This window comes from Eschrichtius robustus, chromosome 2, assembly GCF_028021215.1.
Source record: "Eschrichtius robustus isolate mEscRob2 chromosome 2, mEscRob2.pri, whole genome shotgun sequence".
NCBI classification, from domain to species: Eukaryota; Metazoa; Chordata; class Mammalia; order Artiodactyla; family Eschrichtiidae; genus Eschrichtius; species Eschrichtius robustus.
In genome coordinates, this window is record NC_090825.1 from 11,730,762 (window position 1) to 11,753,692 (window position 22,931).

General features: G+C 44.0%; 1 protein-coding gene across 9 annotated transcripts in view; it reads right to left on the bottom strand.

The window, feature by feature from the left end:
- The window catches only part of DNAH5 (dynein axonemal heavy chain 5), a 246,554-nt gene extending 224,954 nt beyond the window's left edge, over positions 1–21,600 (bottom strand). For 8 of the 9 annotated variants that reach the window (XM_068535146.1, XM_068535148.1, XM_068535145.1 and 5 more), the window contains exon 1: positions 21,219–21,600. In XM_068535146.1, the coding sequence (XP_068391247.1) occupies positions 21,219–21,230 (12 nt within the window). In that variant the 5' untranslated portion in view covers positions 21,231–21,600. The remainder of the gene's footprint in view (positions 1–21,218) is intronic. The other variant, XM_068535147.1, reaches the window with a different exon arrangement.
- Between the last annotated feature and the right edge of the window lie 1,331 nt (positions 21,601–22,931).

A 22,931-nucleotide genomic window follows, 5' to 3' on the forward strand; every position in this document is an offset into this window, starting at 1 on the left:
TGGATGTTTTAATACATTCCCTTTTATCTCTAGAGAAAATAAATTATATATATTATAAAACAACTAAGTCTTATAGCACATCAGCTTAAAATACATATCTGGTCTAAGGCATTATTTGATATAATCAATAATCTTCCAACAAATCTCCCCCATTGATTTGACAGTCATTAAGTGGCATAGTCTTGGAGAATTTTTAATATCAGCTCTATTATTCATGGGGCTGGATAGTCATCCAGTTTCTACTGAATTAATGGCAAATATATCCAAATTTTTCCTAGCCCTCCTAATACTGGGATTCTTACATATTCAAAATCTCCACTAACCACAGTGGTAGGCTGAATATCATTATTCAGCCCCCAAAACCGTCCATGTCCTGACCCGTAAACCTATGAATTATTGTACATGAAAAAAGTGACTTCGCAAAGGCGAATAAACTAAGGATCTGGGGAAAGGAGAGGATATCCTGGATTATCCAGGTGGGCTCACTGTCATCACAAGGGTCTGTCTAAGCAGGAGACAGGAGGGTCAGACTCAAGAGAGAAGTTGATGTGATCAAGGACGGGGTGTTGGAACAATGCCAGGAGGGGGCCATGAGCCAAGCAATGCAAGTGACCTTGAGAAACCACAAAAGGAAAGGAAATGGATTCACCCCAGAATCCGGACGGAATGCCTGCCAACACCTTGATTTTACCCAGTGAAATGGACTTTGGACTTCTGACCTCCAAAATTGTATGAGAAGAAATGTGGGTTAAGTCACCAAGTTAGTGGTCATTTGTTACAGCAGCAATAGGAAACTAATAAACAACTAAGTCTTCAGGGTGTTTGTTGGCATGTCGTATTTAAGGTCGAACCCAACCATTCAGGTTCTGTGAGAGATGGGGCACTGGTGTGGGTAAGAGGGATGGCTCTAGGCTGGGTTGCCTCCTGTAGAACTTTGGTGTAAAGTATCTTCTCTATGCTTCAGTTTTCTCCTTCATAAAATGGTGGGGGGAAGAGGATGCTAATTACGGTATCCAAATTAATTTTCTTTTAGAACATGTTTGGCACAGAGCAGCGAGATATATATATATATATATATATATTCGTTAATGCCTATGATAGGTTGGCATTGGCACTGAGGGGTTTTAATGAACTTTTCCAGGGATGTTGAAAAGCAACTTCCCTGGCCCCATACCACCCCCACAAGTCCCATGCATCCTCTAGGGCCTCTCTCCAGCTCAGGAGTACCCATGATGTCCAGGGAGACTGACACTCCAAATCAGTGCCTGGGTGGCCCCCATTGCTACTCACACTCTTTCCCTGGCTTTCTTACAGCCGAAGTCCTAAGGAGACCAGTTTCTGCAAGAATGCACAGCCACAGCTTCATGGGCCAGATGGGCACCAGGTGTTTGCCCATTGGGGTACCAATGCTACCACCACTATTCACTGTTTCCCCACCGCCTCTGAGCCCACTGGGAGAGGCATGTGGATGACCCAGAAGCCATGGAGAGCGTGTCTAGGTGGTTAGGAGGCTGGATGGCTGAATGGCATGCTCCCTTGGGACTTCCCAGGAGGTGGGGAGTATTGATGGAGCACAGACTGACCCTCTGGAGTCCACATGGGGAGGGGGAAAATAGCAGGCATCCAAGAGGTAGAACTTTAGGGGCACTGACGGACTTGGGCACCAACTAAAAGAAGAGATGCCAATCCACAGCTCTGTCCAGGCAGAAGTCTTTAAATTGCTGGATAATGGAGAAGAAGCATGGACTCCCAGTGAGGGGACAGAGAGTACCCAGGGCAACAACGGGGCCCTTGAGAGTTCAGAAGCAAGGGTTTACTTAGCATATGGAATGGAGGTACCCAACATTTCAACAATTAGTATGGCTGTACCAGTATGTATCTGCTGAATTTCAGCCTTGTCTAAAATTCCATCTTGTATCCTGCAGTGGATATCGAAGATTCACTCATTCAACATCCATGCTAATCCATTTCTAGTATTTGGTTTTTGTACTGTAGTAACTTGACAGCTAAAAACTACATTTCCCAGACCCCTTTGCATCTCCCTTGCAGCTAGGGATCCATATGTCATTTAGGTTCTTCCCATCAGGTGAACTTGCATGAGATTTTGAATCAGACCAAGCTCTGATGGGAGGTAGGGTGTTAGACATCCACTTTGCTAGTGCGAATTATGGCAGAGGTGATGTGGCCATGGGACCAGAACCAGGCTGGCAGTTCACTGATCAAGTAGACGCCACGTTTCCTTTAGTGGCCCAGCTCTGTGGTGTGGCTTTGGAAGCTCAGCTGCTTATTTTTATATTTTATACTGTTTATTTTGTTCAAAACTTCACACTCGATTCAGTGTGACAGCTGTACCCCTTGATAAAGTCCTTTGCACTTTAAACAGGAAAGCGGATGCTGATATCTATAGCTGAGAACAATGACCAAGCAAATGGTACCAGAAATGAAATTCAGGAAACAGCTCCCCACAGCAATGTGGAATCTGAGCTTGGCTACCTGTATCCAGATGCTTTCAGACACTGGGACACTAACAGTCACAGCACACAGTGGCAAAGCAGTTACTTAGATAGTCACTTGTGGTGGTCCGGAATGAAGTGACATGGAAGGCCATGGCCTTAGAAACCCCAAAGTCTCCTGCGATTAACGATTATGGGGAACGTAAAGAACACAGCGCTGTAGGGTGGCAGTCACTGAGCGAGGTAACTGCACTGGGGAAAGGAGATTCCCAGACCCTTGGAAATTAGTGAATCCTGCTCTGAGCTGGCAAAGCATGCCATTGTGGGCCACCAGTCAAAGCAGGGGAGTCTGGGGTTAGTGATAAACGGTGTTTGACTCCAAGTCTCTCTCCAGTGGACCCAGTGGATACACAGACTCATCCTGTGACCCAGTGGGCAACTGAACTCATCCAGTGGTTGCTTCCACAATGCCTAAGTGTATAATCAGAATAGACATCCTTGGCAAATGGCACAATCCTCCATTTTTTCAGGTATAGATTCTCCTGGAACAACCTCTCCCACTAAAAACAGAAAGCAGTGCCACCGTCAAAGATATGACAGATGCAGGTGGCAATCCCTACCACAAATCCTTTTAATTCTCCTCTTCTACCAGTACCTCTCTCAAGACAAATGACTCTGGAGCAGGGCTCCTCAATCTTGGCACCCCTGATATCTGGGGTGGATAAATCTTGCACTGTGGGACGGTCAGCAGCGTCCCTGGCTTCTAGCCACTAGGTGCCAGTAGCACACCCTCTCCAGTTGTGATGTTGTCTCCAGACATTACCAAGTGCCCCCTGCGGGACAAAATTGCTTTTGGGTGAGAAGCTCTGAACGACACGAAATAAGCTTAGTCAGAGATTGACCCTAATTACAGCTGCTGTTTCCAAATATGATTTCTTGAACTAGAAAGAAGCACAAGTTTTGTTGAGCCTCTTTGGCTTTTGGAAGCAATATATCCCATACTGGGGGGCACTGCTCCTGCCACGGACATAGTAATGTATAACGCTTCCAGCTCTGAGTCGGGGCGCGGGGAGGCCAGAGCAAGACACGGCTCCATCTGGTGCAAGCCCCTCTGACCCTCTGACCCAGCTTGAAGTTCCTGGGGAAGATGAAATGCTGCATAGAGGCCTGGGAAGAAAATCATAGCAGAGGCCCCCTGCCCGCTTTGGAAATAACTCTTCTCTTCCTGAAACAGCTCCTAGCTTGCTACTGAGGCCGGTAGAAACTCCAAGTGCCATGGTACCTGAAATTCCCCTCATAAACCCAGTGTTTTCTGATCCTTCAGGTCATAAATGTGGGCTTTTGCAATGACTGTCCACCAGATCCGGAAGGCACAGGTAAGTTCCGTGAGCAGGGAGCTCACATTCCCGGGGCAGCTACACCTGGGCACCTAGGCACCACCTCCTCTCTCACAACCCACACATGGGGCCTCTTGGGAAGCAGAGGTCACTTTCGTGTCTCCTCCTCAGCAGCGTGCAGGGCTTCTGGTTTGCTCCGACTCTTAAACCTGAAAGGTGGAATCTTACAAGATCAGTTTCCTCGCAGGACAGATTAGGAAACTGGTCCCTGGAGAAGTTCAGTCACTTCCCCCAAATGAGGGAGGCAGGTGGTGACTGGCCAGGATGAGAACTCAGGGCTCCTTGTTTATGGTCTTTTTGCACATTCGAAGGTAGAGAGTTGGTCTAAGATTCTCTAGTAATAAGTGATTCTGCATCCTACCTCAGCCTTTTCCTTACTATTAACCATACCTAGAGAAAGAAAATCTAGCCATCTGCTGCATTTCATGACATTGTTAAACTTCTAGAAAAACAGAGGAAGTTTCAACTACATAACACAAAACCTTTTCATCCGTCCGGCTCTGTTTCATTGCTCTGTCCTTAGATGGTTTACCCAGCCTCCTCGAGTTTATAGGAATCTTTATTCATGTCCAAGCTAATCATAATCATCCTTGATTTGCTTAAAATTCACATAAGTGAATGGAGTAGAATCATGACAATAATGCTTTGTGCAGGAAGTTAAAGGTAAGCCATCTAGACTTTTTTTAAGATATGAGTGCAATTAGAGTCAGTACCATTTGCTGAAGGGACTTCATCACCTATGAAAAATAACATCTATAGGTTTCACACAAAATGTACTGGTCTGATTACATAAAATTTCATGGTATTTTCCCAAAAGGGTAATAATATTAAAATTCAAATGCATTTTGCTTCAATTCCTTAACCTTGAGCAGTAAGTCACTGAAATATTTTTAGGCTTCTCCACAAGATGGGGCTACTCTCCAAGCAATTCTGTTGCTAAGCAGTGTGGCATTTTGAAAACGTTTGATTATAAAGTGTCACTCACGTTAGCTGTCTTGATAGGATGGCTCATTAACTGCAACTCTAGGAATCATTAATTAAGGTGAAGGATAAGGATTTCTAGCACCATTTGAGGAGATGTAACTTCTCAGTCTCTGCTTGTTCATGCAATGGTCTTCAAGTCCAGGCTTGCATTCTACAGCCCCCCAGTTCTCGACTTCACTAGGAAGGCCAGTGTGAAGGGCACTCTTCCATCTCTGTTCCCAGTGATCTGCACCTCCTTATTCCCTGATCCCCTCCGAACAAAATGCCATGCCTTCACGCAGACTATGGATGCAAACAAAGCCGGTCTTGAGAAAGAGAGGGACAAGAGTGAAGCAGACACCCCACGTGTGCAGAGATGAGAGTCCAGGGTACTTGACAGTCCTGACTCTTGCCCTTTTCTCAGATCCAGCCTCCTTGCTGCCCACACTGTGATTCCCCAGGGCAACCCTGGCCACTCGGGCTTTAACCCTTCTCTGCTTTCGTTGGTTTAGGTTTCTGCAACCAAAAGGATCCTAATCTATGCACAATATCACCATTAGAAGGAATCTTGCAGGAAGCATTTACTAGAAAATATATTAAAAGCCATAACCAATATTTATTTAGTTTCTTGATGGGCTCCCGTGAGCAGAATCTGGGCTAAGCACACTAAGCAAGGTCACTGAGTCCCACACTTTCAAGCACCACCTCTCATCCATTCAGCCTCCCCGGTCTCTGAGGCCCTGGACCACCTGTTCTGGCCCAGCTGTGGCTTTGTATCCAACTCTGGGTGGGCGCTGACCACCTTTGCATACACACGGCCCACAACAGTTCTTGCTTCATTTCCAGACTGTATGCCTCTCACCTCCTGCCCAGGGTTTCCCTGTTGCCACAAGACACCTGGAATCTGCTTGTCACCCATGACGCACAACCAGAAGAAAAAGGGAATTAATTAATGTCAGTGAAGCAAACGTTCACCAGTGGGAAAGCGCAGCACGAGGCAAGTTCTCCCTTCCCCCTCCTGCTGCATGGCCAGCCCCATGCACCCAGCGGCCTCGTGGCAAACAGTCCCACCACACTGCTACCTGGAAGCATCCAGCTAAACAACACACCCTCCTACTGGTTTTCCCTCCTTCCCTACCTCACTCCTCTTTCCCCTCAACGCTTGCTTTCCTGGGATTGCACTCCTAACAAATCGGTAACACAAATCCATGCCCCGGCTCTGCTTTTTTAGGGGACTCATTCCAAGATGTTCTTGATTTAAATGAGGTCTATGGTCAAGTTAGAAGCTGAACATGGTAGAGACGAAAAATTCCTGGCTAGTTTTCTTTTCAGTAACTGAAAATGCAATAGGACACTACAGTAACTGGACACGAGACATGAAGCAATTCATCCCCCTGTAAGTGGGTTACACTGAGCATTGCTGTAGTAACAGATCAGCAACCGATTTCCCACACAAGAGAATGAAGGGAAAGGTCCTATTAGCAAATGAACTAACTTTAGTGCCTCGTTATATACCAAATATGAGCGAATTTAATAAGATGCTTCAATGGGACTTCTCAAATAGTAACTACTTTGCCTGGAGAAAAATGAACACGTCGTGATAAGCCTGTTACACAGAAACCAGAACTGAAAAAGGCCAAATTCAAGGAAGCCACTTCCTGGGCAGCCACTAGATGGAGAGCTTAACCATCCCTTGGATTCTTTACCTAAAAGAGACACTCCAAGGCTTGGCTCTGCCCTTATTCTGGTTGTTAAGACTTTGCTGTTTGACAAATAAAGATCTACTTACAATAACCTGAGAATGCAAGAACTGTCTAAATTTTAAAAGTTGAGAATTTTTTTATTACAGATAATACAAAAGTAGGATAAACATAAAGCATAGAGGACGTTTTAGTTGTCCATTGGCTGTATTTTGTTCCTGCTGCCCCATTAGCCTCCTGCTCTTTGGAGGGAGGCATTATCATAGTGTCTGATGAGGGCTTTGGCGTTGTTTTACTTTATTTTGAAGGGGTATGGGTGTTTGCTGTTTTTTATTTTTTTAATATTTTAATTTTATTGGAGTATAGTTGATCTACAATGTTGTTAGTTTCAGTTGTACAGCAAAGTGATTCAGTTAAACATATACATGTACTCACTCCTTTTTAGATTCTTTTCTCACAGAGGTTATCACAGAATATTGAGTAGAGTTCCCTGTGCTATACCCTAGGTCCGTGTTAGTCATCTATCTTATATTTTGTAGTGTGTGTGTGTGTTCATCCCAAGCTCCCGATTTATCCCTCCCCCTAACATTTCCCCTTTAGTAACCATAAGTTTGTTTTCGATACATATAAACCTGCTTCTATATTGTAAGTAAGTTCATTTGCATTTTTTTATTAGATTCCACATATAAGTGATATCATATATTTGTCTTTCTCTTTCTGACTTACTTCCCTTAGTATGATAATCTCTAGGTCCATTCATGCTCCTGCAAATGGCATTATTTCATTCTTTTTTTATGGCTAATATTCCATTGTATACATATATACCACATCTTCATCCATTAGGTGTTTGCTGTTTAAATAAGGTGCTTTGATAACCAAAAAAAATCTCCTAAAGAGCATTTCTCAAATGAAGCCAGGGAAAATGGAGGCCTGAGAAGACAGAAAGTGCTGGGAGCAGGGGGTGCCAGTGGGTAGAGGACGTGAAGCCTGCAGATGGGAGCAGAGGCATAGGGTTATTGTGACAACAACAGCATATATATTTTTTTTAATTATTAATGTAGGAAATAGTTTACGACAAAAATCTTCCCAGCTTCATAATAAGAGATTCGTAAAATAACTTACTGTAGAGGTATACGATGGAATTCGACACAGCCATGAAAAATCACATTCAAGAGGCATTTTAATGAAATTGAGATATGTTTATGATGTGTCATAAAATGAAAAGAAATAGGGCTCTGAAAGAGTATGAATCAATTTTTGTAAAAAAATATTTTTTTAATTAGAAATAAATTACATATACATGTATGTGGGGACAGAGGGAGAGACTATTGACAGTGATTATTTCTGAGACTGAGAGGTTGGCTTAATTATTTTTATGGGTTTTTTTTGCTTCTCTGTACTTCCTAGGTTTACCTCTGTCTTATTTTTATTTTAATTACTAGCATTACTCTCTACCTGGCCCTGTTCTAAGCACTTTATAAATATCAACTCACCAGATCCTCCCAGCTTGCTTATGAAGTAGTTACTGTTACTTTCCCCATTTTTACAGGTTAAAACATTGATGCACAGGGAAGTCAAGTTACCTACTGGAGGTTACACAGCTAATGAGTGCTGGAGCTAGGATTCAGACCCAGGAAATCTGGCTCCAGATTCTGTGTTGTTAAACTAATTTTAAAAAGAAAGAGAGAGAGAGAGAGGATTTTTTAAAAAAGGAAGGAAGCAAAGAAGAAAGGGAGGAAACTGTTTGCCGCAAGGGAACAATACACATTTGCCTTAAAAAAAAAAAAAAAAATTTAAAAACCATTTAATGCCTCTAAAATTTTATTTTTAAAAGAAATCTGTTTTTTTTTAACATCCTTATTGGAGTATAATTGCTTTACAATGTTGTGTTAGTTTCTGCTGTATAACAAAGTGAATCTAAAAGAAAAACATAAACTGAGAAAAACAGATAACACTGAAGTGGCTAATCCTGAATAAATTCACTGCAGGAATTCAGAATCATGCAAGTAAACTGTCTTAAACAAGAGGCTCTTCATTTTCTTTTCTGAATACTTCGTGCTGGCAGCTCCCCTCTCAGAGCACAACCGGCGTCCAGGGGCTGGATTTACCTCTCTACCCTAAACAAGTCTGGACTCTGCCTCTCCAGAGCATGCCTCAACCTGACCAGCACAAAAGTCATCGTTTTTTTTTTTGAACCATGTAAAAGAAAACCAACTTGTAAAACAGGGGGAAAAGGCATAATACCCAAGCTGAAACTATGGCAAAGCTTAAACATGAGTTCACACTCTTTAAGTTTGTCTCCTTCAAGACCAAGGGCTGAAAATGAACCAATGACATCTTGCCGCCCAAACCAACCAGCCAGTTGGGAGCCTGCTCTGCTGGGCTCTGTGTAAGAAGGGAAAGCGCTCGCTCGCCTGAACTGTTCCCTTTCCCCTAGATGCATGCTTTTCATGGGCTTTGTAGGAGAGGAAGGAAAAGGGGGGAGGCGGAGGTGAGGGGAGGAAACGGGAGCAGGAAGGATCCTGGAGGGATGAGGAAGAGGGTGAGAGAAGGGAGGGGAAGGAGAAGACAGAAAAGAGACGGGCAGGGTGCGGGAGCTCTTCGTTTTCCTACTACTGTGGTTGACATGGCCAGGAAGGGGTCACAAACATATGCTGAAACTCACAAAGCCTAAACACAAGAAGAGAACTATTTCTTTCTTATCCTCTGTCTCTAGGTGCAGACTTCAGGCAAATATCATCCGCAAAAAGTGGTGAATGGGTCCTTATCTCTAAAAACAGTCAGGATTAAATCTGGTAAAGAAGTTTGAGTGTTATATGTAACAAGCATTCAGCAAAATCCTTTATTTCACTGCAATATCCTCCAGTACACAGAGCAGGAATTAACAGACTTTGTTAAAAAGTAATCTTACTATAAATAAAGCAACTGCTGTTTAGGTGATGAAGACCCAAGCCCCAGAAGCTGCAAGGTAGCGTAACAAACCCCCAAGGAATGCCACTGATGTTCATTTGCCCATTCAGCTCACCCAGGTACCTAGCTTCCAGGAAACAGGTATTTTTTAAGTAGTCAAGGATTAAGTTGTTTTCAAATAATTGTTCAAAGGAGCTCTCTACTCCACAGCACGAACGGTTTGTCTGGTCTGCATCCACCAAAGATTGGCTGGGTGGTGGTTGCTACTTGAGCTGCAGGAACAGGAATTGCTGAGCTAAACTAAGCAGCTGTGAAGAGCCTGGAATTCTCCAAAACCCCAATGTTCTGCACAAGATGACTGATTACCCCCACTCTCCCCCAACGAACACACTACTCCCACTATGTCCGTCAGACCTCAATCAGAAAAATCCACCCAGGGAATTCGCTGGCGGTCCAGTGGTTAGGACTCTGCACTTCCACTACAGGGGGCAACGGTTCAGTCCTTGATCGGGGAACTAAGATTCCGCAAACCACACACAAGCCATGCATCGAGACCAAAAATAAAATATCCACCCAATTCCCAGATTACCCACAACATTGCACACAGCACATTTAAGAAATCTAGAGGAGGATGGAGATAAAGGTGAGAATGAAGGAAAACCCATGATATCTCTTTTCAGAATTTCTGTATCACTGGTTTTTTAATTAATTAATTTATTTATTTTGGGCTGCGTTGGGTCTTCGTTGCTGCGCGCGGGCTTTCTCTAGTTGCAGTGAGCGGGGGCTACTCTTTGTTGCGGTGCGCGGGCTTCTCATTGCAGTGGCTTCTCTCGTTGCTGAGCACGGGCCCTAGGCACATGGGCTTCAGTAGTTGTGGCTCGCGGGCTCTAGAGCGCAGGCTCAGTAGTTGCGGCACATGGGCTTAGTTGCTCCGCGGCATGTGGGATCTTCCCAGACCAGGGATCGAACCCATGTCCCCTGCATTGGCAGGTGGATTCCCAACCACTGCATCACCAGGGAAGTTCTGTATCACTGTTTTAAAAGATCATTTGCACCTATCTTTGCTCTTAAGACTTTGTCCAAAACAGATAAATATTTAACCTAATCTCTTTATACTTATTCATTTACTGACCATGTGCTAGGCCCTGTTTTATTTCTTTGGTGCCAGTGGCCTTAAAACTTGACTTTAAACATCTATTTTGAAGAAATTTCACTGCAAGAATACGTCTCTCTATCCTCTATCTGGGGGGATTCCCTTGTAATGGAGCTGGACTTATGTAACATACTTAATAAAGAACTGCCAAGTCATCGGTATTCTACTGCCATCTAATGTTATTTCCCAGTACTAAAAGGAGATCAAGAAGGTAAGAATACATTATTAGCCATTTTTAAATCTTTATGGTAAATTTAAAATATTAGCTCACAGGGCTTCCCTGGTGGCGCAGTGGTTGAGAATCTGCCTGCCAATGCAGGGAACACGGGTTCGAGCCCTGGTCTGGGAAGATCCCACATGCCACGGAGCAACTAGGCCGTGAGCCACAATTACTGAGCCTGCGCGTCTGGAGCCTGTGCTCCGCAACAAGAGAGGCCGCGATAGTGAGAGGCCCGCGCACCGCGATGAAGAGTGGCCCCCGCTTGCCGCAACTGGAGAAAGCCCTCACACAGAAACGAAGACCCAACACAGCCATAAAGAAATAAAAAAAATTAAAAAAAAAAAATATTAGCTCACTGGGCATATATTACTACATAGTTACCAAAACATAACTAAAACTCCCAGGATGAAACTTAATCAGCCTCTCCTAAACCATCTATCACTATGGAGGTCGCTAGGTAATGACCCAGTTACTTCTTCAGATGCCTTAATTATCCCAGAAACACCAAAGCTCTTTTTTGAGAAGTGGAAATCTATTTCTGTTATTCATTAACACCCTTAAAGTGTATATAAGCCAATGATAGGGAAATGGGGAGTCACAAACACAGGGCATGATTAAGGTCCTCAATGAAGGGCCAGTGGGCGCCTACCTTTTTCCTTAGCGGTGTCTGTCTACACACGCTTAGCTTTAAAATGGAAATCTAGAATTCTAACAAAGATTAAATTAGGTCCCAAAGTCATTATGAAGTTAATGAACAAATATAACCATGATGCAGATGCTACAACAGGTTCCTAAAGAAGTTAAATAGGCTGTGCTTTCATTACTCTCTAAATTTTCTCTTTAAGCAGGTGGAACATATTTTCAAGGTAAATGAAGGGACTGGGAGGGGTTTCTCATTTTTAAGCTTCTAGGTCTCCGTAAGCCTGGGAATAGGATACTAAATACCCAAGGGTTCTGAGATGAATTTTCTCAGCAAAAGGAAAATCAAATATTCCACCCACTTTATTATCAACTGTGAAAGTAACAAAATAGAGATGACATAGAGTTTAGTCTCATGAAAAGACTACTCAGTTAATAAACCTTTATAATTGCCTAATATACTCAGCATTGGGCTAGACACGGCCAGACATAGGTGTTTCCCCTAAGAGCATAAAAGGGCAAAAATAAAATGACTCCTATGGTTCATCCTCAGAAAAAGTTTGCAAAGCATGAGCATGGCTACAAAAAGAGATTTGCTGCATGGGTGGTTCTGGAATCAGCTCTGCTAATTAACAGTCACACCCCCATGCAGTAAGGTACCCAGAAGCCAGCTGTGATGCCCTAGCCTCTTGAGGTCTAGATGAACCTGGCCGAGCACCCGTTCCATGCCCTTTCTAAGACTTCAGTAGACCCCCAAGGGGCTGAAGGGCTCAAGATAACCCCAGCTCTGAGGTCCTTCCTCTAGGGGTCCAGATGTACAACGCAGCACATTGCTCAAATTCTAGGAAACAACAAAGTAGCTTGTGAATAGAGCAGACCCCATAGAGCAAAAGGGGGAAGACAGTTTCCCAATGAACCCCAGGCATTCCCACTCTCAGACTCCCTGCTCATCCCTCGCCTGGGGGATTTTCCCATGACTCTTCCACTGCACTCCGTCCAGCCTCCATCTCTCCTCACCCCTCACCCACCCAGACAGTGAGCCTGCTGTAAGCTCCTCTCCTGCATTGTTCTGGCTTTGCCCTCAGGTCTCATCTCCTATCTCTAGTGACTTAACAAGCGTTTGTTTTTCCCAAACAAAGACAATTTCCTCCCTCAAAAGGAATTCCGCCATTGATATAATTAATTATGTACACTGGCCTCCCTGGAAAAGTACTATCATCCATTCTGAAACAGTCGAAACAATAGTATACGTTAAAGAAAGGTAGACCTTTAAAATCATGACTATAAGAAACTTCAGCAAAATAGTCATATCATGAAGAAAGACAGAAGAGTAGTATCCTGTTGTAAAATGACTCATTACGCATTACAAACATGAAAAGATACCTAACCCCAGACACAACAACTACGTATAATCAAAGTCTGCTATGACACGGAAAATAGGCTTAACCATTCTTCATCATTACTAAAAGGAGCCACCATAGGGCTGACAGTCTTCGCCACTTATAAACTTCAGTGGAAAAGGAGTCGTAACCTAGCTGGAGAGCAAGGACCTCATTTGAGAGCTCTTTGTCCAGCTCCGCCTCTTTGCTCACCTAATCCGTTTGTCTGCTGCCCTTACCGCTTTGCCTGGAACATCTCTTCTCCCTGCCTGGCTAGCTGTTCGCCTCCTTAGGTTCACTTGGAACAGCTGTGCAGGTCCATTGTCACAATCCGTCTTCAGCAGCATCTGTCCAGCACACATGAGTGGCAGCGAACCCGTATCAATGCAGGTAGGCTGACCACATGCCAGGACCTCCAGGTCGCACGCTCGTCCTCAGACAAGACTTGGAGTGGCTGATGGAGGCCAATTTCAGGCTTTGCCCACACTGATTCCCCTGTGCTCTCCATGCATTTTGAGTAACCACATGCACTTTTTGCTGAGTCGGTTTTCATTTTAACTTGTTTAGGATTTTCAGCAGTGTTTGGCATGCTTGTCTTCCCAATGAGATGGTTAAACCTTTTTGAGAACAAAGACCCGTACCTTCAGTTTCTTTTACATCCGCCACATTGCCTTGTAGAGCACAGCACGTGTAACATGCTTTTTTTTTTAACTTTTTATTTTATATTGGAGTCTAGTTGATTAACAATGCTGTGTGAGTTTCAGGTGTGTAGCAAAGTGATTCAGTTATACATATACATGTATCCTTTTTCAAATTCTTTTCCCATTTAGGTTGTTACATAATATTGAGCAGAGTTCCCTGTGCTATACAGTAGGTTCATTTAACAAATGATGCCCGATGCCCCACCACCCAAGCCAGCCCGAGAGAAAACTGGGACAAAGGCAAAATTAGTCTTTAGCCCCTTCCTTCCTTCCTTCCTTCCTTCCTTCCTTCCTTCCTTCCTTCCACCTCCTCTCTCCTTCTCCCCTCCCATCCTCCACCAGAGCCAAGAGCTCCCAAGTAACCCATTATAGCACTTACTTAGGCCAGTGTGGGGTGGATCTCGATTTAGAGGGGTCTGAGGTTTACTCAAATTGGGGGTCCCACATTAAGAAAGAGAAAACAGAATTATAAACACAAAGTTAAGCATTAAAGTGAATATTTACCTAGAAAGAAAAAATAAAATATAACAAATTACACATTTTTTAAGGCTGGTAACACAAAAGCCAGGAAATAAATAACAGACTATTTGTATTAATTTCCTGGAAGACTTTAATGTCAAAATAGATATACATAGAGATAGATAGAGATATGGTTTTGGCTGAAAACTCTTTGATTTCCTCTTCTTACAACAACTTTGCAATGTCTTCTATAGAATGAATACAAAGATAATTTAGTCCTTCCTCCAGCAGGGATGATTGAAATTTGTCTTTTATTATGGAGAGACGGGGTACTCAAAACATGCAAGCTCCCAGACAGATGTACTGGCTACTTACAGTTTACAGGTTTGCACCCTACAAACACAGGAATTTGATCAACTCTATTTTGCATAATTTCTATCATAAAGGAAAAAAATGTATACTGTGTTTACAATTATATTATTACATTATCAAGAACAGTCATGACAGAAGAGAATTTGCATTTTTGAACAGACATTGATGAGAACCCAATCCTCTGCTTTGGGCACATTTGGTGATTGTTTTCCCTAGACTAGCTTCTGGCTCATCCATTTCAAACCTGGTTTCTCCTCCATGGAGCCCATCCTTCCAAGCTGGGCACCACAGAACACCTTCACATTGAACAGGACCTCAGCCCTGGACCTTTAGGTCATGAATCTGGCCAAGTGGACACCACAGGAGGAATGCATAGCAGAGACATAGAGCAAAATATATTTGTGCTAGCTCTTTGATATATCCCCCCAAACCTGCAGGAAATGTTTTCTCAACTCAGCTTCCCCTTGCATCGTAAAAATGCCTGTTGCCATTCCAACTTCACCCAAGAACACGGAAAGTTGAATGAAGGTGAAGTTAAAATGTTAAGAGACTTACTCAGTTCTTCACCAATGGCAGTAAAGATATCTTACTTCTGCAAATTGTACAAAAACGTACATCCATTGAACACATTCCTGGGTCCGCCCCGTGCAAGTGGGGGGCCTGAAACCTAACCTTCATTAGTTTCACTGTAAACCACTTCTAGACTATCCTCACTCAGCTGGGAAAATGAATAACACTTATTAAGTGCCTTCTCTCACACTGTATTTTACATTTACTAACTCATTTCATTCTAAACATTATCTTGTGAGGAAGGTAATATTTCCATTTTATAGATGAAAACATTGAGGTGCATGGAAGTTTCTCAGAGGACATCCAAAACCACTACTGCCATGACTGCTTCCAGTGAGGGAGCTAGTAGACAGGACTGGGATAAAGACATGCTTTAAATTGTTTATGTCATTTGAGGGGTTTTTTCTTTATTTTCCATGACTATTGACTACTTCTTAAATTTAAAACTATATATTTTAAAGAAAAAAATAAGAATTCATACTAAAAGGGAAATTACTAATAATAGATTGATGCATTTTATCACTGTTATGTGTTGAATTGTGTCCCTCCCAGGAAAGGTATGTTGAAGTCCCCCAAGACCTCAGGATATGACCTTATTTGGATATAGGGTCCTTGCAAATTGTACCAAGTTAAGACCAGGTCATTGGGATGGGCCCTAGTCCAATAAAACTGGTGTCCTTATGAGAGGTGGGCATTCTTCCCATTGAGAGGTGGGGTCTCCGCCCTCAAAATGAGGAGGAAGTTGTGACTCTTTTGACCACAGCAGAAGTAACTCCCGTGTTTAGGTCATAAAGGTGAGGCAGCTTCTACCTTGGTCTCTGGAATTCTCCTCTTGGATGCTCTCGGCCACTATGAAAGCAGCCAGCTTCCCTGAGACCGCCTTGCTGTGAGGAAGCCTATTCAGAGAGACCAACCAGGCGGGGCCGTGTCTCAAACCAGCCGTGTCTGACCTAAGACACAGGAAGAGAGAGAGATGCCCGTACAGTCCCGGCTACACCAGCACCCCAAACGCCATAGGAGGGACCCCCAAGCCAGAGCCACCCAGCTGAGCCCATCCCTGGCTTCCTGACCCACAGAAATTGGAAGAGATAACACGATTGTTGCTATTTCAAGCCACTAAGTTTGGGGGTGACCTGATGTGCAGCATGATAACCAGCAGAACCTCCAACTTTCCAGAGCTTCCACTCTCATCTGAAAGGAAATGCTTCGAATATTGCTGCTTAGTGTCTATCTAAACATCATTTACTGGGAAGTAGGTGTGTCAAATCTAAGTCAAGGTTCCTCCTGGCCCAGCTGCTCCTTATCTGAAAGGTAACAGCCACCTTTCTGCCAAGACGTCTCCTGAGTCCCCAACACAGCCCCTGACACTTGGTCGACCCTCTTCTGGGAAGGCTGCTGGAGTCGGGGATGACTGCTCCCTCTGGGCTAGGCTTTGCTTTGCTTCTTTGTAATGAGCAATAACATGGACACCCCAGGACACCACTGCATCACAAACTCTTAGTCTTTACCCAAATAAGCTAAACAATGTTCAGAAGTGGCCCACCTAGCTTTCAGCCCTCCAAGAGTAAGATTTTTTTATTTTTTCCAATGTCCAAGCAGTCCAAGGAAGTCTATGACCACTCCCTTGGGGATGGGTGCAGGAGGCTTCGCCCACATCCCACAGCCAAGCCCTGTTGGCCCAACCTGGAGGCTGCTTCAAGAAAGGAAGACATTCTGACTCTTCATATTATCTCCCCTGGGGCAGAAATGTTGGCCCATGGGAACCCAATCATAATTCTACTACCCCATCTGGGGTAGGAACAATGGCAGGCTTTCTCTAAATGGCCTTATTAAAATAGCATAACCTCTGGGCAGGCATAAACTTTGTCAGGAATCTGACAAGCATCACATGTTCACCCTCCTTTCTCAATATGTATAATCCACCTCCTGCAAGACAGGCCCAAATCACTTACCCAAGTTACTCAAAACCAGGAGGCAGCAGTCACAATTTGTTCACCTCATCTGGTCCCCAAAGAAAAGGGGAGAATAATCATTAATTGTGTAGTGAGTGTTAGGGGAACTTCAAAATCATCAAGGGCAATTTGAGAAAAGGGTCCACAGGAAAGCATGCGATACATACTGTAGGAGGGGAAGTAGGGGAAGGGAGGGAAGAGGAGGGAGGGAGGAAGGAGGAGAAAAGCAAGAAGAGAGGAAGGAAGAAAGTGGGGGGCGGGGGGGAGAGGAAAAATGGAGACAGAAAAGAAAGTCAAATTCCCCAGAGCCCTTCCACAGTACTCCAAACACAGTAGGTACTTAAGGCAGTGTGTTTTCAATTGAACCAAACTGCTCAAGTATCCTCTAATTCTATCTTTCCTACCCCAGCCTGACTCTCGAAGCATTTTCTCTAGAGAGGAGTTAATACGGAAAGAAAGCATTCATTCAGATTCTAACCAACAAACCACCCATGGGACCTGGTGATGGGGTGGGCCTGGCCCCGAGGGGAGGGGACACCGGGATCCAAGCATCATCTCGAATGCTGACCTCCTCCCAGGAGTGTCATGCAATAGCCTGGGAAACCAAAATATCCCTGGTGGGCAGTTTACTCTTGAGCTGAAGCTCTTGATTTTTATTCGTAAACAAAGTAAGGAGTGAGCAGTTGTTCCGCCCTTTTTCTGCCTGTTTGTTAAAAGTAAGGCTACAAAGAGTAAAGCCAAATGCAAACAGCAGAGAGGTATAAATAAACAGCCTTGGTGCTCAGTGCCAGGAAAGAGCTTAGCGTGACTAAAAGAGAAAATGCAACAGGTAAACTTCCTCCTGACATTTCTCCTGCAGCAGGAACCAATTCCTCGAAATAGCCCTATTCATAGCAGCCTTTTTCTAATGCTATACTAGCCTCAGACAAGGGAGATGAACGGCGTCCTCTATCCTCCCCAGGGAATTGAAAGCTCCGAGGCCGTCCCATTTCCCAGCTGTAACAATGTATATGTCTCAGTGTCCACTTGCTTTTATTTTTCCTAAATAATGTAACCACAGAAATCCATATTGACACTGGGCAGGAACTTGTGGGGCCCTTCTGGGTACAAAAGACCCTCCGTGTCCCCCATTTCTTGTTTGTAGAAAAGGCTTTAGTCTCCTAGACCTTCCCTGAGTTCCAAAGAGCTGACTTAAGCAGTTACTAACTAGGGAAGTGAGGGAATGCAGAAACAAAGGAAAAGCAGTCAAGCAAGAAAAGTAATGATACCTTCAACAGAGTCCTGTTCCCCCTCAAAGGATACTCATAACCATCTGACACGTATCTTTGAATTGTTCTGCAGAAACTAAGGTGGAGGTGGGGGAAGATGGAGGACGGAAGATGGTGACTACAAGTGGACGATGGTGACGACATGCTGAGCGCAAGCGCAGATCCCAGACTGATCAGAACCAGAAGGCTGATGATTAAGATTCCCAAAACATCACCCTGTTACCTCACCACCAACCAATCAGAAGGAAATCCATGAGCTGCATCCCTCACCCCAAATGTTGCCTTTAAAAACCCTCCCCTGGGGCTTCCCTGGTGGCGCAGTGGTTGAGAATCTGCCTGCCAATGCAGGGCACACGGGTTCGAGCCCTGGTCTGGGAAGATCCCACATGCCACGGAGCAACTAGGCCCGTGAGCCACAACTGCTGAGCCTGCGCGTCTGGAGCCTGTGCTCCGCAACAAGAGAGGCCGCGACAGTAAGAGGCCCGCGCACCACAATGAAGAGTGGCCCCCACTTGCCGCAACTAGAGAAAGCCCTCGCACAGAAACGAAGACCCAACACAGCCATAAAATAAAAATAAAAAATAAATTTTCAATAAATATTCAAATGTCCAGTGTTCATTGCAGCACTATTTACAATAGCCAGGTCATGGAAGCAACCTAAATGCCCATCGACAGACGAATGGATAAAGAAGTTGTGGTACATATATATAATGGAATATTACTCAGCCATAAAAAGGAACAAAATTGAGTCATTTGTTAAGACGTGGATGGATCTAGAGACTGTCATACAGAGTGAAGTAAGTCAGAAAGAGAAAAACAAATATCGTATATTAACGCATGTATGTGGAACCTAGAAAAATGGTACAGATGAACCGGTTTGCAGGGCAGAAGTTGAGACACAGATGTAGAGAACAAACGTATGGACACCAAGGGGGGAAAACCACGGTGGGGTGGGGATGGTGGTGTGCTAAATTGGGCGATTGGGATTGACAGGTATACACTGATGTGTATAAAATTGATGACTGATTAAAAAAAAAAAAAAAAACCCTCCCCTGAAAGCCATCAGGGAGTGTGTATATATATATATATTTAACAATATGTTTGCATTTTACTTAACTATATAATTTAACTATATACTGATAATTTATATTTAAATATATAAATATAATTTACCATATGCATATTCATTATGAAAAATTTTTAAATAAAGGGAAAAAAAAGAAAACGAAAATCCTCTTTAATGCCACCAGCCAGAGATCAATATTTTGGTATATGTCCTTTTACTCTGTTTTCTATACATATTTACATACCTTTTTTATTTTTATAAAATTGGAATGATATTGTTTTAGTGGCCTACTTTTTTCAGTCTTAAAGTGAGCATAAGTGATAAAACATAATAATATGCTATAAGGCTAATAGCCATATTTTTATATTCTTACAGGGTTAAACTTGATAAATTTATGTAAGATTATATAATATATGGATTTTCAATTAAGGAATACAAAAAAGACATTGGTTTATAGGTATTAGCAGTTGCAATGCCATCTGTCATTTCAGGGTCTATTTTTCTGGACAGAAAATGGGTAAAAGAGTCACTAAAAAGATTAAAGTGAACTAACGAGTATTTGTCTTAATGAAACACAAAGTAGATATACCGGAAATTCCAAGTATTTATGACATAAGTTATATGAAAATAAGAATATTAATATGAGTCTACCATAGCAAGACGCTCACAAGAATAAAACAGGTAATTTTCCACAAGGTAAATATCTACAGAGGGGAGGAAAATGTCGAAGTATTATATATATAAACTATATACATTGCTCTTAATTAAGCCAGTAATACAATTTATGTTTATTAAATCATGACAGGATGCATATTTTATTGATTAGCATAATATATTCCTAAGTAATACAGTTAGAGATAGTGTAAATGATAAAATGTATAATGTAACCACACAAATCCATATTGAAACTGAGCAGGACCTTGCCAGGCCCTCCTGCGTACAAAAAGACCCTCCGTGTCCCCTTTTCTTGTTTGTAGAAAAGGCTTTAGTCTCCTAGACCTTCCCTGAATTCCAAAGAGCAGGAATCACTTTTGGAGATAAATGCAAAACAAGTACCTGGGGGCTTCCCTGGTGGCGCAGTGGTTGAGAATCTGCCTGCCAATGCAGGGGACACGGGTTCGAGCCCTGGTTTGGGAAGATCCCACATGCCGCGGAGCAGCTGGGCCCGTGAGCCACAACTACTGAGCCTGCGCGTCTGGAGCCTGTGCTCCGCAACAAGAGAGGCCGCGATAGTGAGAGGCCCGCGCACCGCGACGAAGAGTGGCCCCCGCTCGCCACAACTAGAGAAAGCCCTCGCACAGAAACAAAGACCCAACACAGCCATAAATAAATAAATAAATAATTTAAAAAAAAAAAAAAAAAAAAAAAAAGACAAGTACCTGGATTTTTTTTTCCACTCCACAATATTCATTTAAGAGAGCGAGCAAGGCCAAATGAAGCGAAAGCTTATTTAAACGCACAGAGTTCGTTTCCGGCCCTTTCTCACCTGCTGTGCACTCAGGCAAAAGTAAAAGACACCAGGAAACTGCCCAATGGGGCTTCCTCTGCCCCTCACCCCTCTCCCTCTCTCCAAGGAAACTAAACACTGGCTTTTGTCCAAACCCAAGGGCTAATGAGAGCTAGTTACAGCCAACAACTTCCCACAAGAGCTGCCTCCGCCACACCTGGACCTATTTGATGCTCGCTATGGGTCAAGGGTTGCTTGGGTCCCCACGCAGCCCACTAGTGGCCTTTCCGCAGCAAGCTGAGGATAAAGGGGAGAGGTGGTCCCTGAACCTAGGCTTTTGTATGAGTGCCCTGGCCTCCTGAGCAAAACACGCCAAACTCAGAACGCGGCAACTCTAGCCCCTCAGGCTCACGAAGGCGCTTTCAGGACCCACGCCCTGAAGCTGAAGCCCGCCCCGCCCGTGCGCGGACCCCGTGGAGCCGCGAGCCCCCGGCAGCTGGGAGGCCGCGCGTGGGCCGTGGCGGGGCGGGCCGAGCGTGGGAGCCGCGCGGAGCGAGCACGCAAAGTACCAGCTTGTCCATGGCGCTGCCCTCCGGCGCTCCGCGGGGACACGCCACGGGTGGGGGCCGGCCGGCCCGCGCTGCTCCCCGGCGTCCGGTCGGACTGCTTCTCGCTCCGCTCACCGGGCTGTTTGCGGCTCAGGCGGTCGCCGTGGCGACGAGCGTTGCTCCGCCTGGACCGGGTTCCCTCCTTCCGCTCCTGGTGCTCCAGCGCCTCCCCGGGCTGGGGGGTTCGGAGGCACTTACGCCGCAGCGAGCTCGCCGCCGGCTCCCGGAGAGCGGAAATCCAGAGGTTTCGGCTACCGAGCCCCAGATGCCATTTCTCGGCTGCTTTCCGTCCAGTTTCGGTTGGCTCTGAGCTGAATATTCCTGCTAGCATCAACCAAGTCCCCTTGTTTGGAATGTCTCTTCTGAATTTTATGTTGCTAGCATCGGGAGAAAAATTTTCAAAATGAGATTTAGAATGTTTCAACTTTAATTCGCACATCTTCCCACAGTCTTGACTCATACTTTGGTTCCTCTCGTTGTGTCCTTGTCAGGTATCTTCACAGCTGATTCTTCAGCCTAAAACTCACTGGAAATGTTTAACCTTGAGTTTTAACCTGAAGGTGACACAGATAATTTCCTAAATGCTGTCTGCCTGTCAGAACAGTAGCTGCATTGGCATGTGTGAAGATTCCAGGAACTTTGCCCTAAACGACTTTACAAAGGAGAATATAAATATTTTATCTCTGCAAATTGTCCTCTCTCAGTGGGACTGCCCGTTAGAAATATGTTTGCCACATGTGTCCGTTTATAGCTCTAGGAGCCACAGTTTTAACAAGTAAAAAGAAACAGGTGAAATTATTTTAGCAATGTTTCATTTAACCCTATATATCCAAAATATTATTTCAACATGTTATCAATATAACAATTATTCGTGAGATATTTTAGATTCTTTTTATCAACTGTAACCGAGCAGGACCCTATGGTGCCTTCCTGGGACAGGCCTTCCCCCATATCCTCTGCTTTAGCTCCTCTCCGAAGTACCTACGCAGCCGTATCTGATGCACATTTCCTGAGTTGTTTTGCAGATGTGAACCACGAACTTGTGTTAACTATACTACATCCTCAAATTTTTATGTGTATTTTACACAAACAGTGGTTTCAGATCAGACCGGTCTCATTTCAAATGCTCAATATGACTGCTGGCTACTGTATTAAACAGTTCAAATCTACTAGACTATAAATTCTAGGGAGACCAGCTCCAAATCTCCATGGGAAGGAGAAGATTGCATCTGTTCATAAGGGTTACTAAATACCGATTAGCTCTTGAACAACTGTTCAAATTCTTACTAGGAAAAAAACCATTAAGCAGTACAAACTTTAAACACTCTTCAGAAACTAAGAAAATTTTAAATGACTTTTTTTGGTTCTAGGGAGTGTCATTATCCTGTTTCTCTCAGTAGCATATTGTCAGAGTTCATTGTGCACCCAATAATCACCTTGGAAGGTTTGAAACCAGGCCCTCAAGAAAAGAGTTATTCTTTTAACAGAGATGAAAACTCAGCTTGGCCAGGAAAGACAGCCCAGGAAAAGAGGGTGTCGGTAGTGGGTAGGTCTGAGAAGGGGAAATGAGAGCTAACACTCTTCTAGGTCATGATTGTGAGTTAAATCATATCTTAAGACACCCTCTAAACTTGGCCATTATCACTATATTACAGAGGAGACAGAGAGTTACCC